At 40.2% G+C, this 25,379-nt stretch overlaps 1 protein-coding gene across 4 annotated transcripts in view; it reads left to right on the top strand.

Moving 5' to 3' along the window:
- Nucleotides 1-25,379, top strand: part of LOC124609918 (sex determination protein fruitless-like) — a 458,799-nt gene that overhangs the window by 300,364 nt on the left and 133,056 nt on the right. Inside the window, exons 5-6 of one of the 4 annotated variants that reach the window (XM_047140115.1) lie at nucleotides 3,838-4,105; nucleotides 24,580-24,735. The exons of 2 other annotated variants lie outside the window; for them this stretch is intronic. In XM_047140115.1, coding sequence (XP_046996071.1) covers nucleotides 3,838-4,105; nucleotides 24,580-24,601 — 290 coding nt within the window. In that variant the 3' untranslated portion in view covers nucleotides 24,602-24,735. Of the gene's footprint in view, nucleotides 1-3,837; nucleotides 4,106-24,579; nucleotides 25,119-25,379 lie in introns of those variants that run through there. One more of the 4 variants, XM_047140120.1, reaches the window with a different exon arrangement.

Below are 25,379 nucleotides of genomic sequence, written 5' to 3'. Positions count from 1 at the left end.
CACTTTTAAAGAGGAGAGCTCTGGTAGATGGCACAGTGGTGCGAATGTCATGTGGTCCACCGCAGTTGACCACTGGTTGCAGCCTGTGCAGATGCCATTGCTTGAATATTCACAGTGTAATGCCCCAACAGTCTGGTGCCACAGCATATACCCAAGTATTACATACACGATTATAGCACCCCTCCACATAGTGGAAAGGCTGCTCCACCAATGTGGGCATCGAGGCAACTGCTGAGACAACCAGCCTCTGTGGTGGCAGCCTTAGGCAATGACAGTGGCAGTAGAAGGTGGTTCCAGGCCAGAACCAGTGAAGAGGAGTAGATGTGGCGTGGCTGAGGAATCATGCTGCAGCTGCTCCAATGTGAATTATCATAAGAAAGGATCAGTGAAACAAGTGCTAGTAGTATCTAGATATCTGGTTATCCAACATGATGGAACAGCACTGATATTGATGGTGCCAGTCATTTGTCAGTGCCACAAGGGATGCTGGTGTCAAAGGATCCAAAGGCACCAGCCCAGCTGGTGGCAGCAAAGCGTTGTGGGAAGGTCTGGCAGTAGACATCGGGGGCTGGATACCAGAGGAGAGGTAGGAGGTGGTGACATTGAATAAGAGGGCGGACCCGCACTTAGGGTAGGGACGCATTGCCAGGCCAGAACAGGCACTGAGGAAGCAGGCAGAGGCAGTGCCGGCACACCCACAGCCATTGCTGTGATGGTGTGCCAGCAGCCCATCCCTAGCACACGCCCTACGGATGTGGCTGCCTCGTCAGCTGTGGACCTTGGTTGGAATCCACTTTGGTCGGCAGCTGAACTTCTGAGCCCAGACTGCAGAGGCAGGAGCGAACCGCAATAAGAGCCATGCTAATGGGTGTTGGTGGGGCACATGAGCAGATGTAGGAGGGTGTGTGTTGCTAGCAACTATGGAGCATTTTTGCTGGACTCTGATCCCCACCGACGTAAACTTGTAGGAACTCAAGATGCATGTCCACGCTGAATAAGAGGGCGGACCCGCACTTAGGGTAGGGACGCATTGCCAGGCCAGAACAGGCACTGAGGAAGCAGGCAGAGGCAGTGCCGGCACACCCACAGCCATTGCTGTGATGGTGTGCCAGCAGCCCATCCCTAGCACACGCCCTACGGATGTGGCTGCCTCGTCAGCTGTGGACCTTGGTTGGAATCCACTTTGGTCGGCAGCTGAACTTCTGAGCCCAGACTGCAGAGGCAGGAGCGAACCGCAATAAGAGCCATGCTAATGGGTGTTGGTGGGGCACATGAGCAGATGTAGGAGGGTGTGTGTTGCTAGCAACTATGGAGCATTTTTGCTGGACTCTGATCCCCACCGACGTAAACTTGTAGGAACTCAAGATGCATGTCCACGCAGAAGTCTGTGATGTACTTCTTCATTTCAATGCTAAATGTGTGGATGAGATGTTCCACCTCAACGTTAGATTGGTTAGATTGGGGGGGGGGGGGGGGGGGTTGAAAACGAGTAGCAGTCATATGGTGAATGCCTTAATGGATGTAGAAACTGTGAAAGGCCTCAGACACAAAATGTGGACCATTATCTGTCACAAGCCTATAAAGAAATCCGTCAATAAAACAAAATTTGGTGGGGGCCTGAATAATTACCAAGCATGACACTGAAGGACAGCAGATAATGTATGGCAATTTAGAGGAACCATTGACAACCAACAACCAGTAAGAATTTAGAATTTAGGAAGGATACCACAAAATCAACATAAACATGTTCCCATGGAGACTGCGGTGCAGACCACTGAGAGAGTGCCGCTTGTTGCGTGGCACACTGAGAGCAGGCTCCTATAAGATTACAATGTCACCATTGACACTAGGCTGGAACATGTGCCAACCAACAGGCCAAGAAATTGGTATGCGAGGACCCTCCCCCCCCCCCCCCCCCCCCCCCCACACACACACAATGTATCTGATGTACAAACTGAAGCACATCTCACTATAGGGTGGACAGGAGTAGAATCTTAGGTAACAGCCTGTCCGTAGCTAAGAGAAGAACACCATCCAATACTGAAAGGCTGTGATGGATGACAACATAGTTATGGTCTGTCCAGCCAACCAAGCTGAAAGCAGCCAACAAAACCAGATCGGCAATAACAGCAGCTGTGTTTTGGGAGCCTGTAATAAGAAACCCTTCCACTGTGAATTGTACCGAACATCTACGTGAAAACAAAGGAGTTCATCCTGATCAAAAGTAGGATTTGGTCCTGTTAGAATCTGAGATATCACACAATTGAGAACATAGACACAAACATACAAACACCGATACTGATATGAGCAGTTGCTGACAGGAGGGCTTGGTACATGCCTTCTGTGACCTCTTTCACCAAAATTTTCTCAGCTCCTGTCATATTCAGGTCCACAATGTGGCATAGAGCTAAAACATTCTGTATGTGGGACTGTGTTGTTTCATGTGACATTGGGCCCAGTTCTTCAATTATTCTTGTGCTGAGTGGACATGTTGCTAGTTGTCATCAAATCTTATCTCAGCTACTGAGCTTCTCATTGTTCTCACACTACTGCAGAGCTGTACCATCCAAGTAAAAGATCACATTCGCCAAACACATGTCATTGCATCCGTTATACCCGGTGGCTCGGTTGTAAATCCTTTCAGCCATTTCATCAGGTTGTGACCAGCATCTGCAAAGAACACTGATGGATGCATGATGCACAACTGACTTACTGCTGTTTAGGAATGATGTACTGCTTGTATTCTGGTTCCTGTCCGTGTAGGTGATGGTTTTTACATTGAATAATTGGTGCCATGGTGATGCAGATGTTTTGAAGTACCCGGCACTCCGCCATTCTCACATTGTCACCAGAATCACGTCCAAATCTGAAAGTGGGGTAATCAAATACAACACTTAACAGTGACAGTATGTTTATTAAGATAACCAATGAATGAACAGCCAGAAGGGGACTAAAATCTTGGATGGAGGGAATTGTGAAAGGAATGTATCTTTAGTGCTTTTTAGGAGATTCATCCAAGTTTTGGATAATTAAGATAGATTTTGAAAGTTATTGATGAGTTTGGCCATAGTAATAGACATACTTGCCAGCAATACCAAAATAGTAGTCTACTATTTTCCAGTGTCCACTACTGTCAACTATTTTGAATGGTACATTAAGATTTATGGTCTCTATTGGAAGCTCCCTACCATCATGCATCTTGGGTAACGCTTTGATTTAATAATTTAAAAATTGCACATATGCTTCTCTTTTCTCTTCTACAGAGCAGTCAACATTGGACTGAGGTAGCCACCATGCCACAAAGAAGACTTTTTGTTTACATTTATTTTGCTGAGACAAAAACTGAGATCGGTACTTAGTTTGATATACATATATTCTTGCACTCATTGTTAGTCTTGTGTAGTGCATCTTCTTCCCATCAGTTCTGTACCTTTTGTGCTTCCCTTTGTGATGCACAATCACTTAATCCCACTGTCCTTAAGAAAAACATTTACTTTAACATTCAGCTATAATTTTTGCTTAACGTAGTGTTTTCATCATATCCTTTGCAATCTATAAAATCATTAGGACATACCCCTTTAGATTACCCATTAATGAAACAGAATAGTAAAAGCTGTTGCTGTTGCTTGCATACTCATGTAAATAAAAAAAAATTCTTCATAAAACCTGGTAGCTGGTGGGCCAATAGTAATGGTTTTCACAAAATCTCATGAAAGAAAAGAAAATCAGGTATTGCCACTTCAGTTATAGAATTGTAATCTTGCCAGAGAATATGAGTGTTGTCCTTTGTTCTCACCATCAGCAACTGGTATCATTTCGTTGCTTTCTACATTTCAGGAAATTATCCAGAAGACTTGGAAAAAACAAGTTATAATAACAGAGGAACTACTAACTCCATCTTCAGGACATTACCTGGGGATGGTTATAATAGTGCATCTCTTCACCAGTGTCAGTTATGTGGTAAAATTGTTTCTAACAAGTGGCACCATTATCATTACCACAACCCAAAATACTTCAAATGTTTGTTGTGTAAAACGGTTCACAACCGGAGAGATCACCTAAAAACACACATGAAAGTAAAGCACAACGTGACCCATGGAGAAAGGTTAGCAGTACCCTGATTTGCACTTTGTCTTCATCATTGATTACTTTTTGTTTCTACTGGGTGAAATTACATTGCCTGTTTGATAGTTAATGAAGAAATTTGTAATGTAATATTTGCAATTAGAAGTCTTAATGAAAGCCATGTTTTTAGGTAATATGATATGTTTAATACACAACAGTTGTTGATTAACTGACTTGTTAAGTAAAGATTAACACAATAGTGTTATCACGTTTAATAAATTATTTAGAAAATGTGTACTACAAGGCATAACATTTCCATTGCATGCCTCTCACTTTGAAATAATTTCGATATCTGCTATGTACTATTTGTGGATAGAGAACTTGAACAGCACAAAAAATTATGTCTCTATTGATCACCTTCTTCAAAATGTCAGCAAATGACAGAAAGAAAGGCAATGCTCCAAATATGAACAAAAATGTCAGTAATAATCCCAGTAAAAGTAAAGATGCTTAAAAGGTAAAGGAAAAAATCCTCAGAGTTACTGTCCTTGCACTTTTTTCTGGAGTCCTAAAAGATGGAGGAATGGAGAGGACAAGCTTCTCCTGCATGTATGTGGTTGCCGGGTGAGGATGCGTAATGGGAAAGTTCATTCTGGTATCATCATACAGGGCGATCAGAAGCTAAATAAGATATTCCCTACTTCTCAGTAATTATTAACTGAAATGGATCTATGAGATTAATCAATTTCAAATGTAATAATATCTATATCTGACTAGAACAGATAATTGCTGTGCTGGAAATCACTCATAACTGAGGGAGTCTCTCAACTACCAACTTTAAAGTTATAGTCTAACCTTTGAACGGCATGGCAAATGGTCTATTACATAAATTAGACTTAAATTTTATATTAACATTTTGCAAAATGACACAGGTCAGAGAAATTTGTGCTGATATTGAGGCTTATCTTCAGTTTTTGTTCCTGTCCACCATTCAAGACTGGAAGAGGAAAGGGGGTAAACCTGATAGGCATCAGAAGTACTGTCTGAGAGACATAGAACTGTGGGCTTTGCAGAAGAGATATTACTAAATACACTTGGAGCTCAAGAAAAAAAAAATCTGTTGTTTGGTGTGAATAGAAAATGTCACTGGTTGTAAAAAAATATTAATCCTAATACTGAATCGAAGTTTCTCTAGTAATGTTCTTTCCACAAAAAATGATGGTCAACGGTAGTTGTTTTCTTAGTGTGCCTGTATGACATGCTGCTGAAAGTCATATAGAGCTTCAAATAAATAATCCGATAGCCTTAATCCCTTGAGGCTCCACAACACTGCAGCTAAACTCTGCTTGAACAATATAAAACTTGACATAGATTCTGCAGAAAGGCTATGGCTATTTGGAGACAACAAGTGTATGTAGCTTGTCCCTTATTTGGATGATTATTGATACTAAAGACAGTAAAATGAATCTTGAAAATAATGACTATGCTGGGGGAACATTTCATAGTTTGGAAAGCCAGACCACAAGCAGGTTCATGTTGGTATTCAGTCCATTCGGAATCCAACTGTCCAGGCAGTAGTCTGTTCTGTGTTGAATATCACAGAATGGCATGTTCAGTGAAAAAGTCACCTTAAATCATTTTGTATTTACACGTTCTACACTTAATAATGTCGTAGTACTTCAGAAAACTTCAAATAAATCTGAAATTAAACATGGTGGGAGGCTAACAATAATGTCCTAGCTGGGGGGAAAAAAACCACACCACCTCTGTAACTGTCCTTTTTTTCTTATTATGACAAACAAGAATATTTCAATTCAAAGAACAGCACAGAGCACCAAGAGACTTGGTCTCTTGCAGCTCTTTGCCACTCATTCACTTATAATATAGTCAGAATTGCTCCATAATTGTTGTGGTGTGTAAGACAGCATAATTATGTCTAATCTTAAATATCCTCCTTCAATTCATAACACGAATTGTCCTTTTTTATAAGAATTATGTAACTTGATTACAAAGACTTAAATTTCATATTAACATTTTGCAAAATGACACAGAAATCAGAGAAATTTGTGCTCATATAGAGACTTAGCTGTAGTTTTCATTCATGTCCCCCATTCATGATTGGAAGAGCAAAGGGGGTAAAGCTGATACGCGTCAGAAGTACTGTCTGACACACACTGAAATGTGGCATTTGCAATAGAGATGTTGAGTGGCATTTGCAGTAGAGATATAGATGTACATGTAAATACAGATGAAAGTGAATGATGTATTCAGAAATCATAAATTCTTATAAGTTCCATGCCATGTCTGTTAGAAAATCCACCCTGCTTAGTTTTCTTGCAATTCTGCTGTAAACAGATTTCCTTCATCTTATACCATACTGCAGTAGCATGAGGACAATATGATTATTTTAGCTTCATGTATCTGTGCTGGAATTTATGCAAAAGTAAGTGATCTTATACTGTGAAAATGACAGCTGGAGGGCAAGTAAAAAAAATTCAAGTGCACTCATTCATTCATTCATTCACTCACTTGTCGTGTTCAGTAAATCTCAACTTGAAGAAGAGCCTTTGCAGGTGGGGAATGAGTCCCCCATTAAATGGCGGAAGCAACCACTGCAGACTACCTCTATAAAGTATAAAAAGAACTACAAAATTATGACTAGTACTTATCTACTCACACTCATAATAAAATTACAGGAATTATTTCTTCATTAGCTTAAGTTTTTATATTAGAAGAAAACAGTAATTTTGAAAAAATAAAATAAAAAAGACTTCTTATATAATACTCAGCTGCTGTTGTTATCTAATATTTCAACAAATAATTTATGTAATTTTATAGAGACAAATATCAGCTGCCTATATAACAGGCAAACCTACGTGTAGCATTTGTAGACTTAGAGAAAGTTTTTGACAATGTTGACTGGAATACTCTCTTTCAAATTCTGAAGGTGGTGGGGATAAAATAGAAGTTGTACAGAAACCAGATGGCAGCTATTAGAGTCTAGGGACGTGAAAGGAAAGCAGTGGTTGAGAAGCAAATGAGACAGGGTTGTAGCCTATCTCTGATGTTATTCAATCTGTATATTGAGCAAGCAGTAAGGGAAATAAAAATAAAAATTTGGGGTAGGAATTAATCCCCAGTGAAAAAATAAACACTTTGAGTTTTGCTGACGACATTGTAATTCTGTCAGAGACAGCAAAGTACCTGGAACAGCAGCTGAAAGGAATAGACAGTGTCTTGAAAGGAGGATATAAGATGAACATCAACAGAAGCAAAACAAGGCTAATACAATGTAGTCGAATTAAATCAGGTGATGCTGAGGGAATTAGATTCGGAAGTGAGATACTTAAAGTAGTATATGAGTTTTGCTATTTGGGAAGCAAAATAACTGATGACTGTTGATGTAGGGAGAATATAAAATGTAGACTGGCTATGGAAAGGATAGCGTTTCTGAAGAAAAGAAATTTGTTAACATCAAGTATAGATTTATGTCAGGAAGTCCTTTCTAAAAGTATTTGCATGGAGTGAGTCATGTTTGGAAGTAAAACATGGATGATAATTAATTTAGACAAGAAGAGAATAGACACTTTTGAAATGTGGTGCTCTGCAGAAAATGGTGAAGATTAGATGGGCATATCATGTAACTAATGAGAAGGTACTGAATAGAACTGGGGAGAAGAGGAATCGGTGGCACATTTTGACTAGAAGAAGGGATTGGTTGGTAGGACATGTTCTGAGGCATCGAGGGATCACCAATTTAGTATTGGAGGGAAGTGTACAGGGTAAAAATTGTAGAGGGAGACCAAGAGATGAATACACTAAGTAGATTCAGAAGGATATGGATTGCAGCAGTTATTTGGAGATGAAGAGGCTTGCACAGGATAGAGTAGCATGGAGAGCTGCATCTGACCAATCTCTGGACTGAAGACCACAACAACAACATATACCAGTATAATCAGGACCTGTTTAATATGAACATTAGTGTTAAGCAGAGCTTATGTCTGCGATCTCTCAGTTCTTGTAATATTTGGGATTTCCAGTTTCCTGCCTGATCTCTATGAGCAACATGTTATACTGTAGGACTTTGCACCAGAATATAAATCCTGATTATCAACTGTTGGTATGGATGCATAGTCTACATGTAAATTATTTTTCCTTCTTCATCCTTGTCTGTCATCTGCTAACTACTGTGAAGTGCATGGAAGAGGGTATGTTGTGTTGTATTAGTTATTAGGGCTTTTATCCATTCCATTCAAGTATAGTAGGCAGGAAAAATGATTGTTTAAATGCCTCCATGTAGTCTGTAATTAATCTAATCTTTTTGTCACGATCCTTGCAGCAGTGATGTTTACGGGGTTGTAGTATGTTCCTGGAGCCACCATTTAAAGGTTGACCTTGAAACTTTGTAAGTAGGATTTATTGGGATAGTTTATGTTTACCTGGAGGATTCTTCCAGTTCAGTTTCTTCAGCATCTCTGTGACACTTTCCCATGAATCATACGTGTGACCATTTGTGATGCCCTTCTCTGTATACATTCAGTATCCCTTATTAGTCCTATTTTGTTCGGGTCCCAACACTTGAGCAATATTCTAGGATGGGTTGCATGTGTGTTTTGTAAGCAATTTCCTTTACAGACTGATTGTGTTTACCCAGTATTTTAACAATAAATGGAAGTCTATTGCCTACTTTACCAATGACTAAGCCTACCAGGTGTAGAAGTATGAAACCAGAATTTCCCTATAGATGGTGCTAGCCATCAGTGTAGGGCCTGTGAGACCATGTCTGCAGTGCCATCTGTCACCTGTAACAGCTGATGACGAATGTCAACATGTGGTAACGCAAGTTCCATACATTGGTATGTGTTTCAAACCCATAAATATGTTGAGTTTTGTGCCTGTGAACTATGATTTGCAGACAGCATTTGGTTTTTGTTATCATTTGAAGAAAACTGCTGCAGAATTGCATCAAATGCTTGTCAGAGCTTTCGGTGAACATGCTCTTGGGAAAACAGAAGTGGCTTGAGTATTTCAACAAATTCAAAGGTGGTGATTTTGGCGTGAGAAACGACGAGTGTGGGAAACCACCAAAAAAGTTTGAAGACAACAAATTGCAGGCTTTATTGGATGAAGATGGTACTCAGACTCAACAGGAACTCACAGAACAATTGAATGTGATGCAGAAAGCCATTTCTCTTTGGTTGAAAGCTACGGGTAAGGTGCAGAAAGTGGTAAAATGGGTTCTGCATGAAGTGAATGAAAGACAGCAAGCAAATCGAAAGACCACTTGTGAAATGCTGCTCACTAGATATAACAGAAAGTCATTTCTCCATCAAATAGTGACACGTGATGAAAAATGGATATATTTTGAGAATCCTAAGCATTGTAAATCTTGGTTGAATCCAGAAAAACCATCAACATTCACTGCTAGACCAAATCACTTTGGAAAGACGACAAAGCTCTCTGTTTGGTGAGTCTGTGTTTGGTGGTATCAGAAGTATGTCATCTACTATGAGCTGCTTAAAACTGGTGAAACAGTTAAGACTGATCGCTACCAACAACAAATGATTGATTTAAATTGAGCATTATTTGAAAAATGACCGGAATATGGAAAAGGCAATACAAAGTCATATTGCTCCATGATAACGCACCATCACACACAAGAAAACAGGTCAGGGAAACAATTTGGGTGTTGAGTTGGAAAACACTAGGGCATGCGGCTTAATCTCTAGACTTGGCTCCATCCGATTATCATCTATTTGCAATGCTGGGACATGCTCTCACTGAACAACGCTTCAATTTGTATGAAAACGGCTTGCTGACTGGTTCGCTTCTAAAGAAGAACTGTTTCTTTGGCATGGCATTCTTAGCCTGCTGGAGAGGTGGGAGTAATGTATAAATAGCAATGGAGATTATTTTGAATAAAATATGGTTTATCAGTTTCAGACAACAGACGTCTAATTATTGCAACCAAATTTTGGTTTCATACTTCTGCACCTGGTATGTGCTCATATTATTTCATGTTCCTACAAAGTAACACACCCAGGTATTATAATAAATTAACTGATTCCACATGTGACTCTGACCGATTCCAACTGACTCATTGATGTTATTGTCATAGAGTAATATGTTTTTTGTTTTGGGGAGTGCACAATTTTACATTTCAATATTATGAAAAGGGTAGTTTCTGCATGTCATATAGTGGAGATGCTGAGTCACAAATAGGACAACAAATATACTGTCAGAAAGTGAGCTTTCATCCAACAAGGCCTTTGTCAAAAATAGGCAACTGCCAGAGACTGTGGTCATATGTGTGTGAGGTCGAATTTTGACAAAGGTCTTGTTAACTGAAAACTCACTTTCTGACAGTGTTTTTGTTGTGCCTATCAACAAATCAGCATCTCCACTATATGGTGAGTAGCAGCTATCCTTTTTATAATATTGTTCATTCCATCCTGGATTTTTCATTGTTCAGCTTTATATTTCTAAACATTTAAATCAAATTTCCAATCTTTGCATCTCTTTGAAATCTTATCAAGATTTGGATGAATATTTATATAGCTTCATTCAGACATTACTTCATTATAGACAGCTGCATACTCTGCAAAAAATCTGAGGTTACCATTAATATTGTCCATAAGGTTATGAGCAGTCTACAACAAATGGATACTGAGGATCTTGGATGGTAGATTTGTGCATTAGTTCTACTTCCCTTCTTGTAAATGCGTGACCTGTACTTCCTTCAAATACTGGGAATGGGTTTTTTGTTTGAAGGATTGATGATTGATTATAGTTAACACAGGGGCTAACTCAGTCCCAAGTTCAGTAAATCCAGTATAGAATCTGACAGGGGTTCCATCGGGCCCTGGAGCTTTGTTCAGTTTTAATGATTTCAGCTGTATCTCAATGCCACTGGCACTACCACTGATTTCACTCGTCTGTTCAGTGGTACAAGGGTTAAATTGGGGCAGTTCTCTTGTATTTGAAACTTGAGTTAAACATTTATGCATTTGCTTTGCAACCCTCAGTTTCAGTTCCTGTCTCATCCATGAGTGACTAGATGCTAACTTTGGTGCCACTGACAGCCTTTACATATGACCAGAATTCCTGTGGTTTATTTTAAAGATCATTTGACAGTATTTTGATATGGTAGTCATTGAAGGCTTCACACACTTCACTCTTGACAGCCAAATGCATTTCATTTAGCATCTCTCTGTCTATGTACTTATAGCCCTTTGCTTTGTTTTATGCCCAACATGCAGTAGTCTCTGTTTATTTATAAGTTTCTTTACAGTGTTACAGTTGAAAATTGTATAGTTAGTCTTAAATTTATGTTGTAGCATGTGAATTGTATGTGACTTACAGAAGATATCTGGCTGGATGTAAGGGATTACGTGAAGACCTCAACCTTGTGAGATGAAACAAATGCATAAATAAATTCATTCTTGCTATTAACTATAAATACCATTAGGGTATAAATGTATTGGAAAGTAAAGTAAACATCCCTACATACTCAAAGAGGTTTTTCCAAGCTGTTCTTTATGATCTTCACACAAAATGCTTATAAGCCAAAACAACATGATCACTGCCCACTGTGAGATTCAGTGCCACCTGCTGGTGTTCCAGATACATGATACAGTAGGAAAGTGTATAAGAGGAGCAGAGACATATGAAGAATCTTTCTAGGGATGATACAGGCAGCAGATTGGAAAACTCACTGACTTTGACAAAGGGTAAATTGTTATGGTCTGGCACCTGGGAACAAGCATGTTGTAAACAGTGAAACTGGTCAGCTTCTGCTGTCATGACCACCTATGGAAAGTGATTGAAGGACAGTGAAACCATGAGCAGGCTACAAGGTGTTGGACATACATGCCTCATCAAAGAACATGGAGGTCATTAGCTTGTCCACTGTATAAAGCAGGATGGGTAGTGATTTTTGGAAGATAAGATGAAGTACAATACTGGCACAGGCATAAGTGTTTGAGTGCCAACCATTCATTGTACGCTGCTGAACATGTGGCTCCACATTAGATGACCACTATGTCTTCCTGCAGTAACCCAACAGCATCATCGATTATGATGGCTTTGAGCACAGGATTCTCAAGATTTGACAGTAGATCAATGGAAACATGTTGCATTTCAGATGACTCAGATATCTTGTTACACCAGCTTGGTTGTCATGTCCAGATACATAAACAGCTGCTCAAAATATGCAATGTGCCACAGAGGCAGACATGTGGTGGCAGTACTGATTATGGGGGCAGTTGCCTGAGCTCTCACGGGGGCCTATTGTAGTAACAGAAGGCATCGAGACAGTTGTGGACTATGTGAACATTACTTTAGTCCATCTACATCCCTATATACTTGATGACTTGATGTAACAATATGAGAGAAGGAAAGTTGCTCCTCACCATATAGCCGAGATGCTGAGTCACGATAGGCACAATAAAAAGATTCACACAATCATAGCATTTGGCCATTAAGGCCTTTGTCAGCAGTAGACACACATACACACACACATTCACGCAAGCGCAACTTGCACACACGTCTGCACTCTCAGAGAGCTGAAACTACACTGCAAGCAGCAGCACCAGTGCATGATGGGAGTGGCGACTGGGTGAAGGAAAGGAGGAGGCTGGGGCAGGGAGGGGGAGGGATAGTATGGTGGGAGTGACGGACAGTGAAGTGTTGCAGTTTAGACGGAGGGTAGGAGAGAAGGTGGAGAGGGGGGAGGGGTAAGTAGCAGAAAGGAGAGAAATAAAAATAAAAATAAATTAAAAGACTGGGTGTGGTGGTGAAATGACGGCTGTGTAGTGCTGGAATGGGAACAGGGAGGGGGCTGCATGGGTGAGGACAGTGACTAACAAAGGTTGAGGCCAGGAGGGTTACGGGAACATAGGATGTATTGCAGGAAAAGTTGCCACCTGCGCAATTCAGAAAAGCTGGTGTTGGTGGGAAGGATCCATATGGCACTGGCTGTGAAGCAGTTATTGAGATGAGGGGTGTCATGTTTGGCAGTGTGTTCAGCTGCAGGGTGGTCCACTTGTTTTTTGACCAGTTTGTCGGTGGTCATTCATGCGGACAGACAGCTTGTTGGTTGTCATGCCTACATAGAATGCAGCACAGTGGTTGCAGCTTAGCTTGTAAATCACTTGACTGGTTTCACAGGTAGCCCTGCCTTTGATGGGATAGGTGATGTTAGTGACTGGACTGGAGTAGGTGGTGGTAGGAGGACAGGTCTTGTATCTAGGTCCGTTACAGGGGTATGAGCCATGAGGTAAGGGATTGGGAGCAGGGGTTGTGTAAGGATGGATGAGTATATTGTGTAGGTTCGGTGGACAGCGGAATACCACGGTAGGAGGGGTGGGAAGGATAGTGGGTAGGACACTTCTCATTTCAGGGCATGACGAGAGGTATTTTTTCGCATTTTTGAACCACCATGGATCCTTGCTCCTTCCATCTGCGTCAATACAGAAAAGTTGCCTTATCCTTAGCCAGATCCCAGTCCCACATACTGTTCCTGTGTTGTTGCTTGGCTCATGAAATCCCTGCTAATGGCCTTACCATCAAATTACCCATCTCTGGTGCCACCCCTCCTTCCACAATGACCTCCATCTGTTCAGATTCTGCCAATCCTTAGCCCTCACCAACAAAGTCCTGCAAAACCATATCAACCAAGCCCAATTCTTCTTGCAGTACCTTCTTTCCATCCACAAAATTCTCCTGCTATGTAATCCCAAATTCCTGGAACCCATAACACACATTGAAACTCTTGCCCTGCAGGAACTTGAGCAACATGCACAACGCCACCTCAAAAAGCTCTCCATCCTGCTCACTTCCTACTCCCGCCTCGGAGTACCGCTGTCCAGCACTTCTACAACAACCTCCAAACCTCCGCCATGCCCCCTCATAGTTGACAAACCTTGTCTTGCAGACCTACTACACTTACCCATCCCTCCAAAACTCCCTCTCACCACCACACAGAACTAAAAACTGAAACAGACCTGCAACACAATCATGAACCTTTCCTCCAGAAGCCTTAGTCCCACAGAAATATCAGTCCTTTCCAAAGGCCTCACCTTTTCCCCCACTCCTAAATTCAACCATGCGGGACTAGTTAAAGACCTTCTTTCTTTCTCCCGGTCCCTGCAGTGGAAACACTTTTTTGCCACCAACCCAACCAATCACACTTAACCAAAGATCAATATTGAACCTTGCCTAACTCAGTTCACTCCTCCATCCAACCGTGATCCACTCTGACTGCCTCCAAACCAGCCCCTGTTAACTATTCAGAATTTCTCATCCTCGAACCTTGCCTCACCATCATTCCCGAAATCCCTCAACGTGCATACTAACCTTACATCCACAGTAATAACTGCAGTCCACCATCTAAAAACTGATCCTGATCTTATAATCCTACCTGCAGACAAAGGCTCCACCACATGTAGTTTTGAACCGCAAGGATTACGTGGCAGAAGGACTCTGTCAGCTGTCAGATACTTCCACCTACAAACCATGCCACAGTGATCCCATTCCAGCAACCCAGCAGGACCTCCAGTCACTGCTCAAATCCCTAGGCCCATTCCAGAACTTCTCCCCAGAGTCCATCTCTCTACTTACCCCTACCACTCCCCGCACTCCCACCCTCTACATGCTTCCTTAAGTCCATAAACCCAACCACCCAGCACACCCCATTGTGGCCAGTTACTGTGCCCCCACTGAGAGAATCTCTGCTCTTGTAGACCAACACCTTCAACCTATTACTCGAAACCTATCTTCCTATATGAAAGATACCAACCATTTCCTCAACCGACTCTCCACAGTTCCTTTCCCTTTACCACACGGTGCCCTGCTCATCACAATTGATGCCACCTCCCTGTGCACTAACATTCCTAATGCCCATGGCCTTACTGCTATCGAACACTACATTTCCAGACACCCTATGGATTCCAAACCAACAACCTCCTTCCTAGTCTCCATGACAAACTATATCCTCACCCACAATTACTTCTCCTTTGAAGGCATTACCTACAAACAAATCCGCAGTAAGGCTGTGGGCACCCACATGGCACCATCCTAAGCTAACCTATTCATGGGCCATCTAGAGGAATTCTTCCTAAAAACCCAGAATCCTAAGCCCCCTCATCTGGTTCAGATTCATTGATTACATCTTTGCTATCTGGATTGAAGGTGAGGACACCTTATTCACATTCCTCCAGAACCTCAACAACTTCTCCCCCTTTTGCTTCAGCTGGTCCTACTCAACCCAACAAGCCACCTTCCTAGATGTTGACTTCCACCTCAGAGATGGCTACATCAGTACCTCTGTCCATATCAAACTAATCACCAGCAGTACCTCAACTTCGACAGCTGCCACCCGTTTCATACCAAGAAGTGTCTTCCATACAGCCTAGCCACCCATGGTCGTTGCATCTGCAGTGACTAGCAGTCCCTCTCTAAATATACCGAGGGTCTCACTGAAGCCTTCACTGACCCTAATTATCCACCCATCCTTGTACAAAAACAAATCTCCGTTGCCTTATCTTTCCAGTCTCCCACCACCTCCTAAAGTCCCACAGTCCGGCCACAGATGAGCATTCCCCTTGTAACTCAGTACCATTCGGGACTGGAGCAACAACTGAATTACATTCTCCATCAGGGTTTCGATTACCTCTCATCGTGCCCTGTAATGAGAAATGTCCTACCCACTATCCTTCCCACCCCTCCTGCCATGGTATTCCGCCGTCCACCGAAGATACACAATATACTCGTCCATCCTTACACAACCCCTGCTCCCAATACCTTACCTCATGGCTCATACCCCTGTAACAGACCTAGATGCAAGACCTGTCCCATACATCCTCCTACCACTACCTACTCCAGTTCGGTCACTAACATCACCTCTCCCATCAAAGGCAGGGCTACATGTGAAACCAGTCAAGTGATTTACAAGCTAAGTTGCAACTACTGTGCTGCATTCTATGTAGCCTTGACAACCAACAAGCTGTCTGTCCATATGAATGACCACCGACAAACTGGTCAAAAAACAAGTGGACCACCCTGTAGCTGAACACACTGCCAAACATGATACCCCTCATCTCAATGACTGCTTCACAGCCTGTGCCATATGGATCCATCCCACCAACACCAGCCTTTCTGAATTGCGCAGGTGGCAACTTTCCCTGCAATTCATCCTATGTTCCCGTAACCCTCCTGGCCTCAACCTTTGTTAGTCACTGTCCTCACCCATCCAACCCCCTCCCTGTTCCCATTCCAGCACTACGCAGCCATCATTTCACCGCCACACCCAGTCTTTTAATTTATTTTTATTTTTATTTCTCTCCTTTCCGCTACTTACCTCCTCCCTCCTCCACACCTTCTCTCCTACCCTTCGTCTAAACTGCAACACTTCACTGTACGTCACTCCCACCATACTATCCCTCCCCCTCCCTACCCAAGCCTCCTCCTTATCCCCACCCAGTCGCCACTCCCAGCATGCACTGGTGCTGCTGCTCGCAGTGTAGTTTCAGCTCTCTGAGACTGCAGACGTGTGTGCAAGTTGCGCTTGCGTGAGTGTGTGTGTGTATGTGTGTCTACTGCTGACAAAGGCCTTAATGGCCGAAAGCTATGATTGTGTGAATCTTTTTGTTGTGCCTATCGCGACTTAGCATCTCCGCTATATGGTGAGTAGCAACTTTCCTTCTCTCATATTGTTACATTCCATCCTGGATTTTCCATTGTTTGATGACTTGATGTCTTTCCCGACAGTGATGGAACCTTCCAGCAGGATAACTGTCTGTGGCACAAGGCCAGAATCATTCTATAGTGGTTTGAAGAGGATGATAGTGAACTCACATGGATGTCTTGGCCACCAAATTCATCTGATCTGTGGAGAATCCATTAGGGATCATTGAGTAAATATGCATTGACTCATTGATTACAAAAGTAACTCAAAGGAGATGGTACCGAGTCAACACCAGACTTTAATACTTTGGTGGCAATAACATCATAACCAAAGAGTTATTACTTGTCAATGGCCCAATGATTTTTGGAATCTCTTTCACAGTTCATATCAACAAATTATGTCTGCTGTGAAGTTCAGGCACTTATATCTTTACACACACACACACACACACACACACACACACACACACACACACACACACACATATTCAGGGTGCAGATCATCGTTCATTGATACAGCTACCTTATTCATTCCATAAATCTTTAAAAGGGTGCACATCCTGCTTGTAAGTATATACTTCTCTTCCCTTCCCTTCACTAATTTATTTTGAGATAACTTACTCCTACACCATTGAGAACCAGTACCTGATTGGCAACTTCCCATACCTATTTATGGAATTCCATTGGTTTGTCAAAAATGACACCAACTGTGTGATATGGACATTAATGGTCTCATTTGGATCTAATCTGGATGTTAGTACATCATTGGACTTAATCTAAATGTATTAGTTTCCACCCTTTCTTTCTCTCCTCAACATTATGTCACTAATATCTGCACATTATAATGCTGGGTCTGTGTGGCTGTGGCTTTGCGGTAACATCTATTTTCATCTCACTCAAATAAAAAAGAACTAAAATAAGTATCAGCAAGAGTAGAGCAATCTCTATGTTATAACTGTATTGTTTGTGTTTATTTTATGGTTGTATGAGTTATTTGTGCTCATAATTGGCTAGGAAACCCGGTTAGAGGGTAGCATTCTTGTGGCTATATAAGTAAATCTTATTGACATTGTTGGTGTAATGTAAGTCATGTGTATGTGTGGTGCAGGAAATATTTCCATTCACACTTCAAAGTACAACCAGCAGAACAGAACACTTGACAATATATTTTGCAGCAAACAATTTCCTCTGAATATTTATGTATGACCCCTTCATATGATAAAAGCAACTACCTGTTGCCAAAACAATCCTTATGTTACAAGCATTTATGAACAGATAAAATAGTACTATCCAATAAGTATGACGCTGTCAACATAATGTAAGCATATTTGACTGCAAAAACACTCAGTCCACTGATAGGTATGACTCTGTCAATATAAAATGAACGTGCAGCACTCCAAAACACTCAATACTCTGGTAATTATGACTCTCTTGCAACATAAGCATGTGTGGGAAGTTGTGCAAAGAGTATGTCTACTAGTATGACAAAATATAACCTGCCACATTTGGATGGCGAGGGACAGTGTGGAGCCAAAGTGCTGTGGTCTTCAGGCCACAGGAATACAGACTTGAGTTGTGAGGACCGCAAAGTTTCTGAACCCTGTACAGAATTTTAGTGTAGGTTCTTTTGTGGATGTGAACTATTGTTTCCTGAACAGCGTGTGGCACTTTTGAAAGAGTGTACCACAGTCTTACTGCACTTATGACATAACACACCACACAAAATACTACACCAAAAACTAGTATTAACAGTTGCTTTTAAACCAAAAAGTGGCAGTTTAAAGTTGCCCTTGCTTAATTATTTCTACTCAGAAGTTGTGAACAGTGCCTCTGAGAGAAAACATTTTCCTGGTTGTAACTAAAGCTTATCCTAGTACCTTATAGTTCTAGCATAATAACAATAGTAGAAGAAACTATAGGAGATAGAATAGTAAAAGGTGAAGAATTACTATACATAAATTAAAATATGAAGTACTATAATGACCAACTACAGTGTTGTAAGCATTCCTCTACATAGTTCAAACAGACTGAGAACCCACTGAGATTAATGACATGTAATTATAATCAGTGCATGACTGTGGGATCGAAGAGAGTATTCTGACACACAATTTTGTAAACCGTGTACCTTAGTTTGCTTAGTATATGTATGAGGCTGTCAATGTTCCATTTCAAACTTCCATTTTTATTTCTTTTTGATTTTCCACAAATATTTAAAATCACTATTTGATGTGTAATGGGTAACCAAAAAGTTCTCATTTGAGGTTGTTGCTGCAGCATATATGCAACTTAGCATGACTCTGAAGTGGGTATGTAAACATCAATATGTAGGCAAGGGATTATTGTGGCATTATGTGTTTCCAATGTGCATGCGGTAAGTGGGGAAAATGAAGTACGGTGACATTATAACCCAATGAATCCAAACAGGGACAACATACTGTTATTCTTTTCTTTGCTGCTGAAAGACAGACACCAGTAGACATTCACAGGAGAATGAAGAATGTGTATGAGGCAGCATGTCTATCAATCCAACTTTATGGAATGGTGTGCTAACTTCCATGCTGCTGCTTAAGAATAATGCATGTCCCTATTCTGCAAATTTTGTAACACAGAAATTATGCCAACTCAAGCTGGAGACACTCGAGCATCCACCCTACAATCCTGATCTCTCCCCATGCGATTATCTCACCTTCAGTCCCTTAAAACAGGCCTTGAAGAGTCAATAATTCCTGTCAGATGAGGATGTGCAGCAGACAATTATGGACCTGTTCACACAGCAGAACACGGTGTTTTACCAAATGCCTGTCTTCAACCTGGTGCATTGGTGGGATGATTTTCTCCATGCTCTTGGTGATTTTCATCTACATCTACATGGATACTCTGCAAATCATATTCAAGTGCCATCGAACCACCTTAACAATTCTCTATTATTCCAATCTCATACAGCGCATGGAAAGAATGAACACCTATATCTTTCTGTACGAGCTCTGACTTACCTTATGTTATCATGGTGATCATTTCTCCCTATGTAGGTCAGTGTCAACAAAATATTTTTGCATTTGGAGGAGAAGGTTGGTGATTGGAATTTCGTGAGAAGATTCCATTGCAACGAAAAACACCTTTCTTTTAATGATTTCCAGCCCAAATCCTGTATCATTTCTGTGACATTCTCTCCCATATTTCACGATAATACAAAATGTGCTGCCTTTTTTTTAACTTTTTCGATGTACTCCGTCAGTCCTACCTTGTAAGAATGCCACACTGTGCAGCAGTATTCTAAAAGAGGGCGGACAAGTGTAGTGTAGGCAGTCTCCTTAGTAGGTCTGTTATATTTTCTAAGTGTCCTGCCAATAAAATGGTTAGCCTTCCCCACAACATTTTCTATATGTTCCTTCCAATTTAAGTTGTTCATAATTGTAATACCTGGGTATTTAGTTGAATTTACGGCTTTTAGATTAGACTGATTTATCGTGTAACCGAAGTTTAACGAATTCCTTTTAACACTCATGTGGATGACCTCACACTTTTTGTTATTTAGGGTCAATTGCCACTTTTCACACCATTCAGATATCTTTTCTAAATCGTTTTACAGTTTGTTTTGATATTATGATGCTTTTACTAGTCAATAATGGACAGCATCATCTGCAAACAACTGAAGACGGCTGCTCAGATTGTCTCCAAAATCGTTTATATAGATAAGGAACAGCAAAGGGCCAATAACACTACCTTGGGCAACACCAGAAATCACTTCTGTTTTACTCGATGACTTTCCATCAATTACTACAACTGTGACCTCTCTGACAGGAAATCACAAATCCAGTTACATAACTGAGACGATATTCCATAAACACGCAATTTCACTACGAACTGCTTGTGTGGTACAGCATCAAAAGCCTTCCAGAAATCCTGAAATACAGAATCAACCTGAAATCGCTTGTCAATAGCACTCAACACTTCATGTGAATAAAGAGCTAGTTGTGTTTCACAGGAATGATGCTTTCTAAACCCATGTTGACTGTGTGTCAATAGACCGATTTCTTCGAGGTAATTCATAATGTTCGAACACAATATATGTTCTAGAATCCTGCTGCATATCTATGTTAACGATATGGGCCTGTAATTTAGCGGATTACTCCTGCTACCTTTCTTGAATATTGGTGTGACCTGTGCAACTTTCCAGTCTTTGGGTACATATCTTTCAGTGAGCAAACGACTGTATATGATTATGGGCCTACTGCACCAGCATACTCTGAAAGGAACCTAATTGGCATACAGTCTGGACCAGAAGACTTGCTTTTATTTAGTGATTTAAGTTGCTTCACTACTCCGAGGATATTTACTTCTACGTTACTCATGTTGGCAGCTGTTCTTGGTTTGAGTTCTGGAATATTTACTTCATCTTCTTTTTTGAAGGCAGTTTGGAAGGCTGTGCTTAGTAACTCTGGACATTAACAGCTAAAGATATTGAAACACTTGATGCATTTGAAAGAAAGGTACTTAGATGAATTATCGGCCCAATCTGTGAAAGAGGAAGATGGAGGAGGAGATACAACCATGGGTTGTATACCATATACAAAGACCAGCCCATCAGAAGGATAGTGAAATCATCCAGACTGAGGTGGGCAGGACATGTGGGTCGCATGAATGATACAGAAGTACCAAAAAGAATATTACAAGGAAAGCCAGGAGGGCAAAGAGGACATGGCCGACCAAGAGCCAGATAGGAAGATGGACTAATCGAAGTTCTTAGGAAGATGGGCTATAAAACTGCAGAGTATTGGCAAAGGACCTAGAGAGATGGAGGTAAATTATAGAAGAGGCCAAGGCTCATCATGAGCTTTAGAGCCAAGAAAGAAGAAGAAGAAGAAGAAGAAGTGTTTAGTAACTCTACTTTGGCAGCACTTTTCCTGATTGGCATACTGATTATGGACTGTACAGTATTCAAACAGAAACTTTTCAGTCACCCCTTGTAACTTAACATTCAAACATAGATGTATAGCTAAACCTGACTCTGTCCTTTTTGTATGTAATCATTTCACTAAATGTTAACACTAAGTCATTTGAGCTTAGTCTTATATCATTTAAATTAACTCCAAATGCTTCTCTATTTTTTTTGGTAAAGTTCTGCATTTTAGCCATGGATAGATCAATCGGACCCAACCCACTACCATGTCATCCTCTGCCAAAGGTGTAATCAGATATGGTATGGAGTGGCATGTGGTCAGCACACTGCTCTTCCAGATATTTTTAGATTTCTTGACCTTGGAACTGCTATTAATCAGTTAAGTTGTTCCTCAGTTGGCACCACGAGGCTAAGTGCCTCCCACACCAATTTCCTTGCCAAGAAAAAATTCCTGGCAGAATCAGACCTGGGTCCCCCACATGGCGGTCAGCCAAATGCTAGTAGACAACTAAAATCAATTATTTCCAAACTGTTGACTAAAATCTGCCACATAAATGTTCCACCAGTTTGATTTCCACCAGGCATTAAAATCAAATAATCTTTCCCAAATAGGGTTATCAGCTACAAAGTCTGACAAAAGAGGTGTGTTAATTGTTACCTCTAAAGTTGACAAAGTGGACAATTAGCAGTCTTTTTGTTGTGCTTTGCTACTCAATGTTTCCACTGTACAATTTGTTTTAATACTGTATTTAAATCAATAACATATATGTGTGATGGATCTATGATCAAATCAGACTGTGCAGATACATCAGAATGTAACTCTTCTGCTTTATTTAAGATGGCATTTTCCAATTCAATATTTTATTATTATTTCTAAGTTTTCTTTATGAGACACTGTGATCCAGGTGTAATCCCAAAAATGAGGTCTCCTGTTTTTTTATAAATACATAGACCAGTTTATTTCTACAAGATGAAAGAAGAAGTTCATAACTTTCTGAACAGCATGGCAGTGAGCTGGTATGACATGGGCATACAAAAACTGCCACAGCACCTACAAAAATGCAGTGACAGAAATGGTGAATATGTCAAAAAATAACTAAATATTCAAGCTGTAAACTGATGTAAACCATTGTTGAAATAAACAGGTCTATGTACTTATAAGAAAATAGGAGACCTTACTATTGGGATTACCCTCGTATATTGATCAAATTTCTGGTTAGTTACTTGTAATTTGACTTTTAATTCATCTCTTTGAGCCTTTAAATCTGCTTTTAAATCTGCATTATCTAGTCAAGTATTCATCTCAGATGTGGCTTTAAAAATTTCCTCCTTTTTCTGAGTTGCTACTGGTATGCCACTTAAAAGATAATAAATTTTCCACTAATCTCCTGATATTGCTGCTGCTTGCTGTGGCATAGGATCTGATGACACAGTCATAGTCCTTTGTAGTTCTGGCCAACAGACTCCCAAATTACAGCTTTATTAAATTATTTGGCAACATTTATATTATTATTTAATTTATTTAGTTTCAGTTGACAAACTATTTCTAGTTTCAACACTTGTAATGCTTGTGATTACTTGGGCCTTCACTACTGAATCAAATGTCAGTGGCAAAAGTGACAATTTCCTGTAAATCTCTGATTAAAAATCTTAAATCTTCTTCAATAATTCAGTTTATTTTTATTCATCAATTTAATTAACTTCCAGCAGTAATTGTTCTGGATGATTTTCCTAGGACACTGTAATGTGAATATCACTGATGTTAATAACTAATTTGTCTGCGAGCTCTGACTAGCTGATATTATGTAGTAGGTTGCACTGTTTTATTTCTTCATGACCATGTATTCTAAAAAAACTCAGATTTCTTCTTCATATTTTGCAGTAGGCATTGGAAGCACAGAACTTAGCATACTCTGTAAATGCGTAAATAAATATGATACTTTTCCATTCATTGTGATGCATGTTCTTGCACTATTATACAAATATCTTCTTCATGAACAGTACTTTCTCCAGGAATGTTGCAATGATTACTTGAGTCTCAATCTCAGTGTAAATTTTATGGTGACATATGACAGCACAACAAGAGAATAATCTGTTTTTGACATATCTTTGTACATCTTTTGTTCACTGTGATGTCATCAGTATTGTCATGATATGCTCTTTACTCAGCTTTGCACCCTGCTTCTCCAAGCAACACTGAAGCATGAAACAAATGCAATGCCTGGCTGTTACTGCAACTCATGGTAATACTGCAGTCGCCATCCCACATTGAACTAGTGAGGTGTTTGTCCATATCCATTCATATACAGAATAGCCACTGGCTGTAGGCACTTAGTGCTACTTGTGTAAAATCATAGTGGGTAGGAACGGGGAGGGGGGGGGGGGGGGGAGGGTATGGGGTGCATTGCTTATAAACTTATAAAAGAATGAACATGCTGTGATTATGCTGTCAACACCAGCAAAAAACAACACTCTCGTTTTATAATCAAATTTTTCAAAATTTTAGAGGTTTTAGATCTACAAGCTGATACCTTGTGAAGAGTGACAGTTTTCCAATTCTGCCCCAATAAAAGAATCCCTGTATGTTGTTTGTACTGTATAACTAATGTGTCTTTCATGTAGTTTTGATGCTTTCTTCCCTCTTGGTAGTAACATTCAGGTTTTTCTTTCATCCTAGTATTATATCTGTAGTATGAAGTGTAAATAGCTCCTATCAGTTTCCTAATAACATAGAGACACTAATTTTCATGTTATTATTATTATTATGTGTAATTTCTTATCTTTAGTTTGTGCCTATATGATTATAAAACAGATATTGTAATTTGGTAATTTCTATGCTGCTTCATGGATTATAGTTGTACAAACTGGATGCATTTTCATGGAAGAGAAATACATTTTGACCTGTCTGAAATAGTGTTTCCTCATTGCAGGAATAAGGGCTTGGAACTATAGGAATTTGTTTGAGCAAGTGGCAGGCAGTATCACTCACACGTGTAAATTGTGTGGTAAAGCTGTGTCACATCTGTGGAATCACTATCATGTTCACTTTCCTGGCCAATATCGTTGTGCACACTGCCCCAGTGTGTTTTCACGGAGTGACTCGCTTCGCTACCACTACCGGACAAAGCACCTGACATTCCCTGCGCACTTTACAAGTGTCTAGTTATCATCTCTGAACAATAAATACTTCCTGTTTTTGAGTGTCTGCAGGGAACCAATGTAAAAATCTTTGTCATAAATGTATGTTTTGTGTGAAGTCACTGTGTTATCTTGTTCCTTTAAATGTAATCAGTTCATGACCTGGAGGCTAATGTGTAGCCACCATTATGACTTTTTATAAATTGAAGAATATCATTTGTACAAATATCAGATGTTTTTAAAGAAAAAAGTGTTGTTATATGAACCAAAATAGTTCACAAAGTACCAAAATCATTGTAGCATTATCTAATTTTTATTTGCTGGCCTAGCTCAAAAATTTATGATTATTTAATGATGACACTTTACTAAAATTATCTTTGTTGCTGTTTATATCACTATTAGAATTGCCTTTTGTAAATATTTGTTACATAAAAAAGAAACATTTGCTTTACTTTCAGTTACATTTAATTAATCATTGTTCATTTCTGGGTCTTCAGTGTTGCAGTAATTCGATTAGAGTAAGATCATCAGTTTATGAGTCAGTCAGTAATTGAAGTACCTAATGAGAGTACCTTAACATAGTTTGTTAAGT

This window comes from Schistocerca americana, chromosome 1 (genome assembly GCF_021461395.2).
Source record: "Schistocerca americana isolate TAMUIC-IGC-003095 chromosome 1, iqSchAmer2.1, whole genome shotgun sequence".
Lineage (NCBI taxonomy): Eukaryota > Metazoa > Arthropoda > Insecta > Orthoptera > Acrididae > Schistocerca > Schistocerca americana.
The sequence above is the reverse complement of the archived record's forward strand: the minus strand, read 5'-3'. Positions and strand labels throughout refer to the sequence as shown.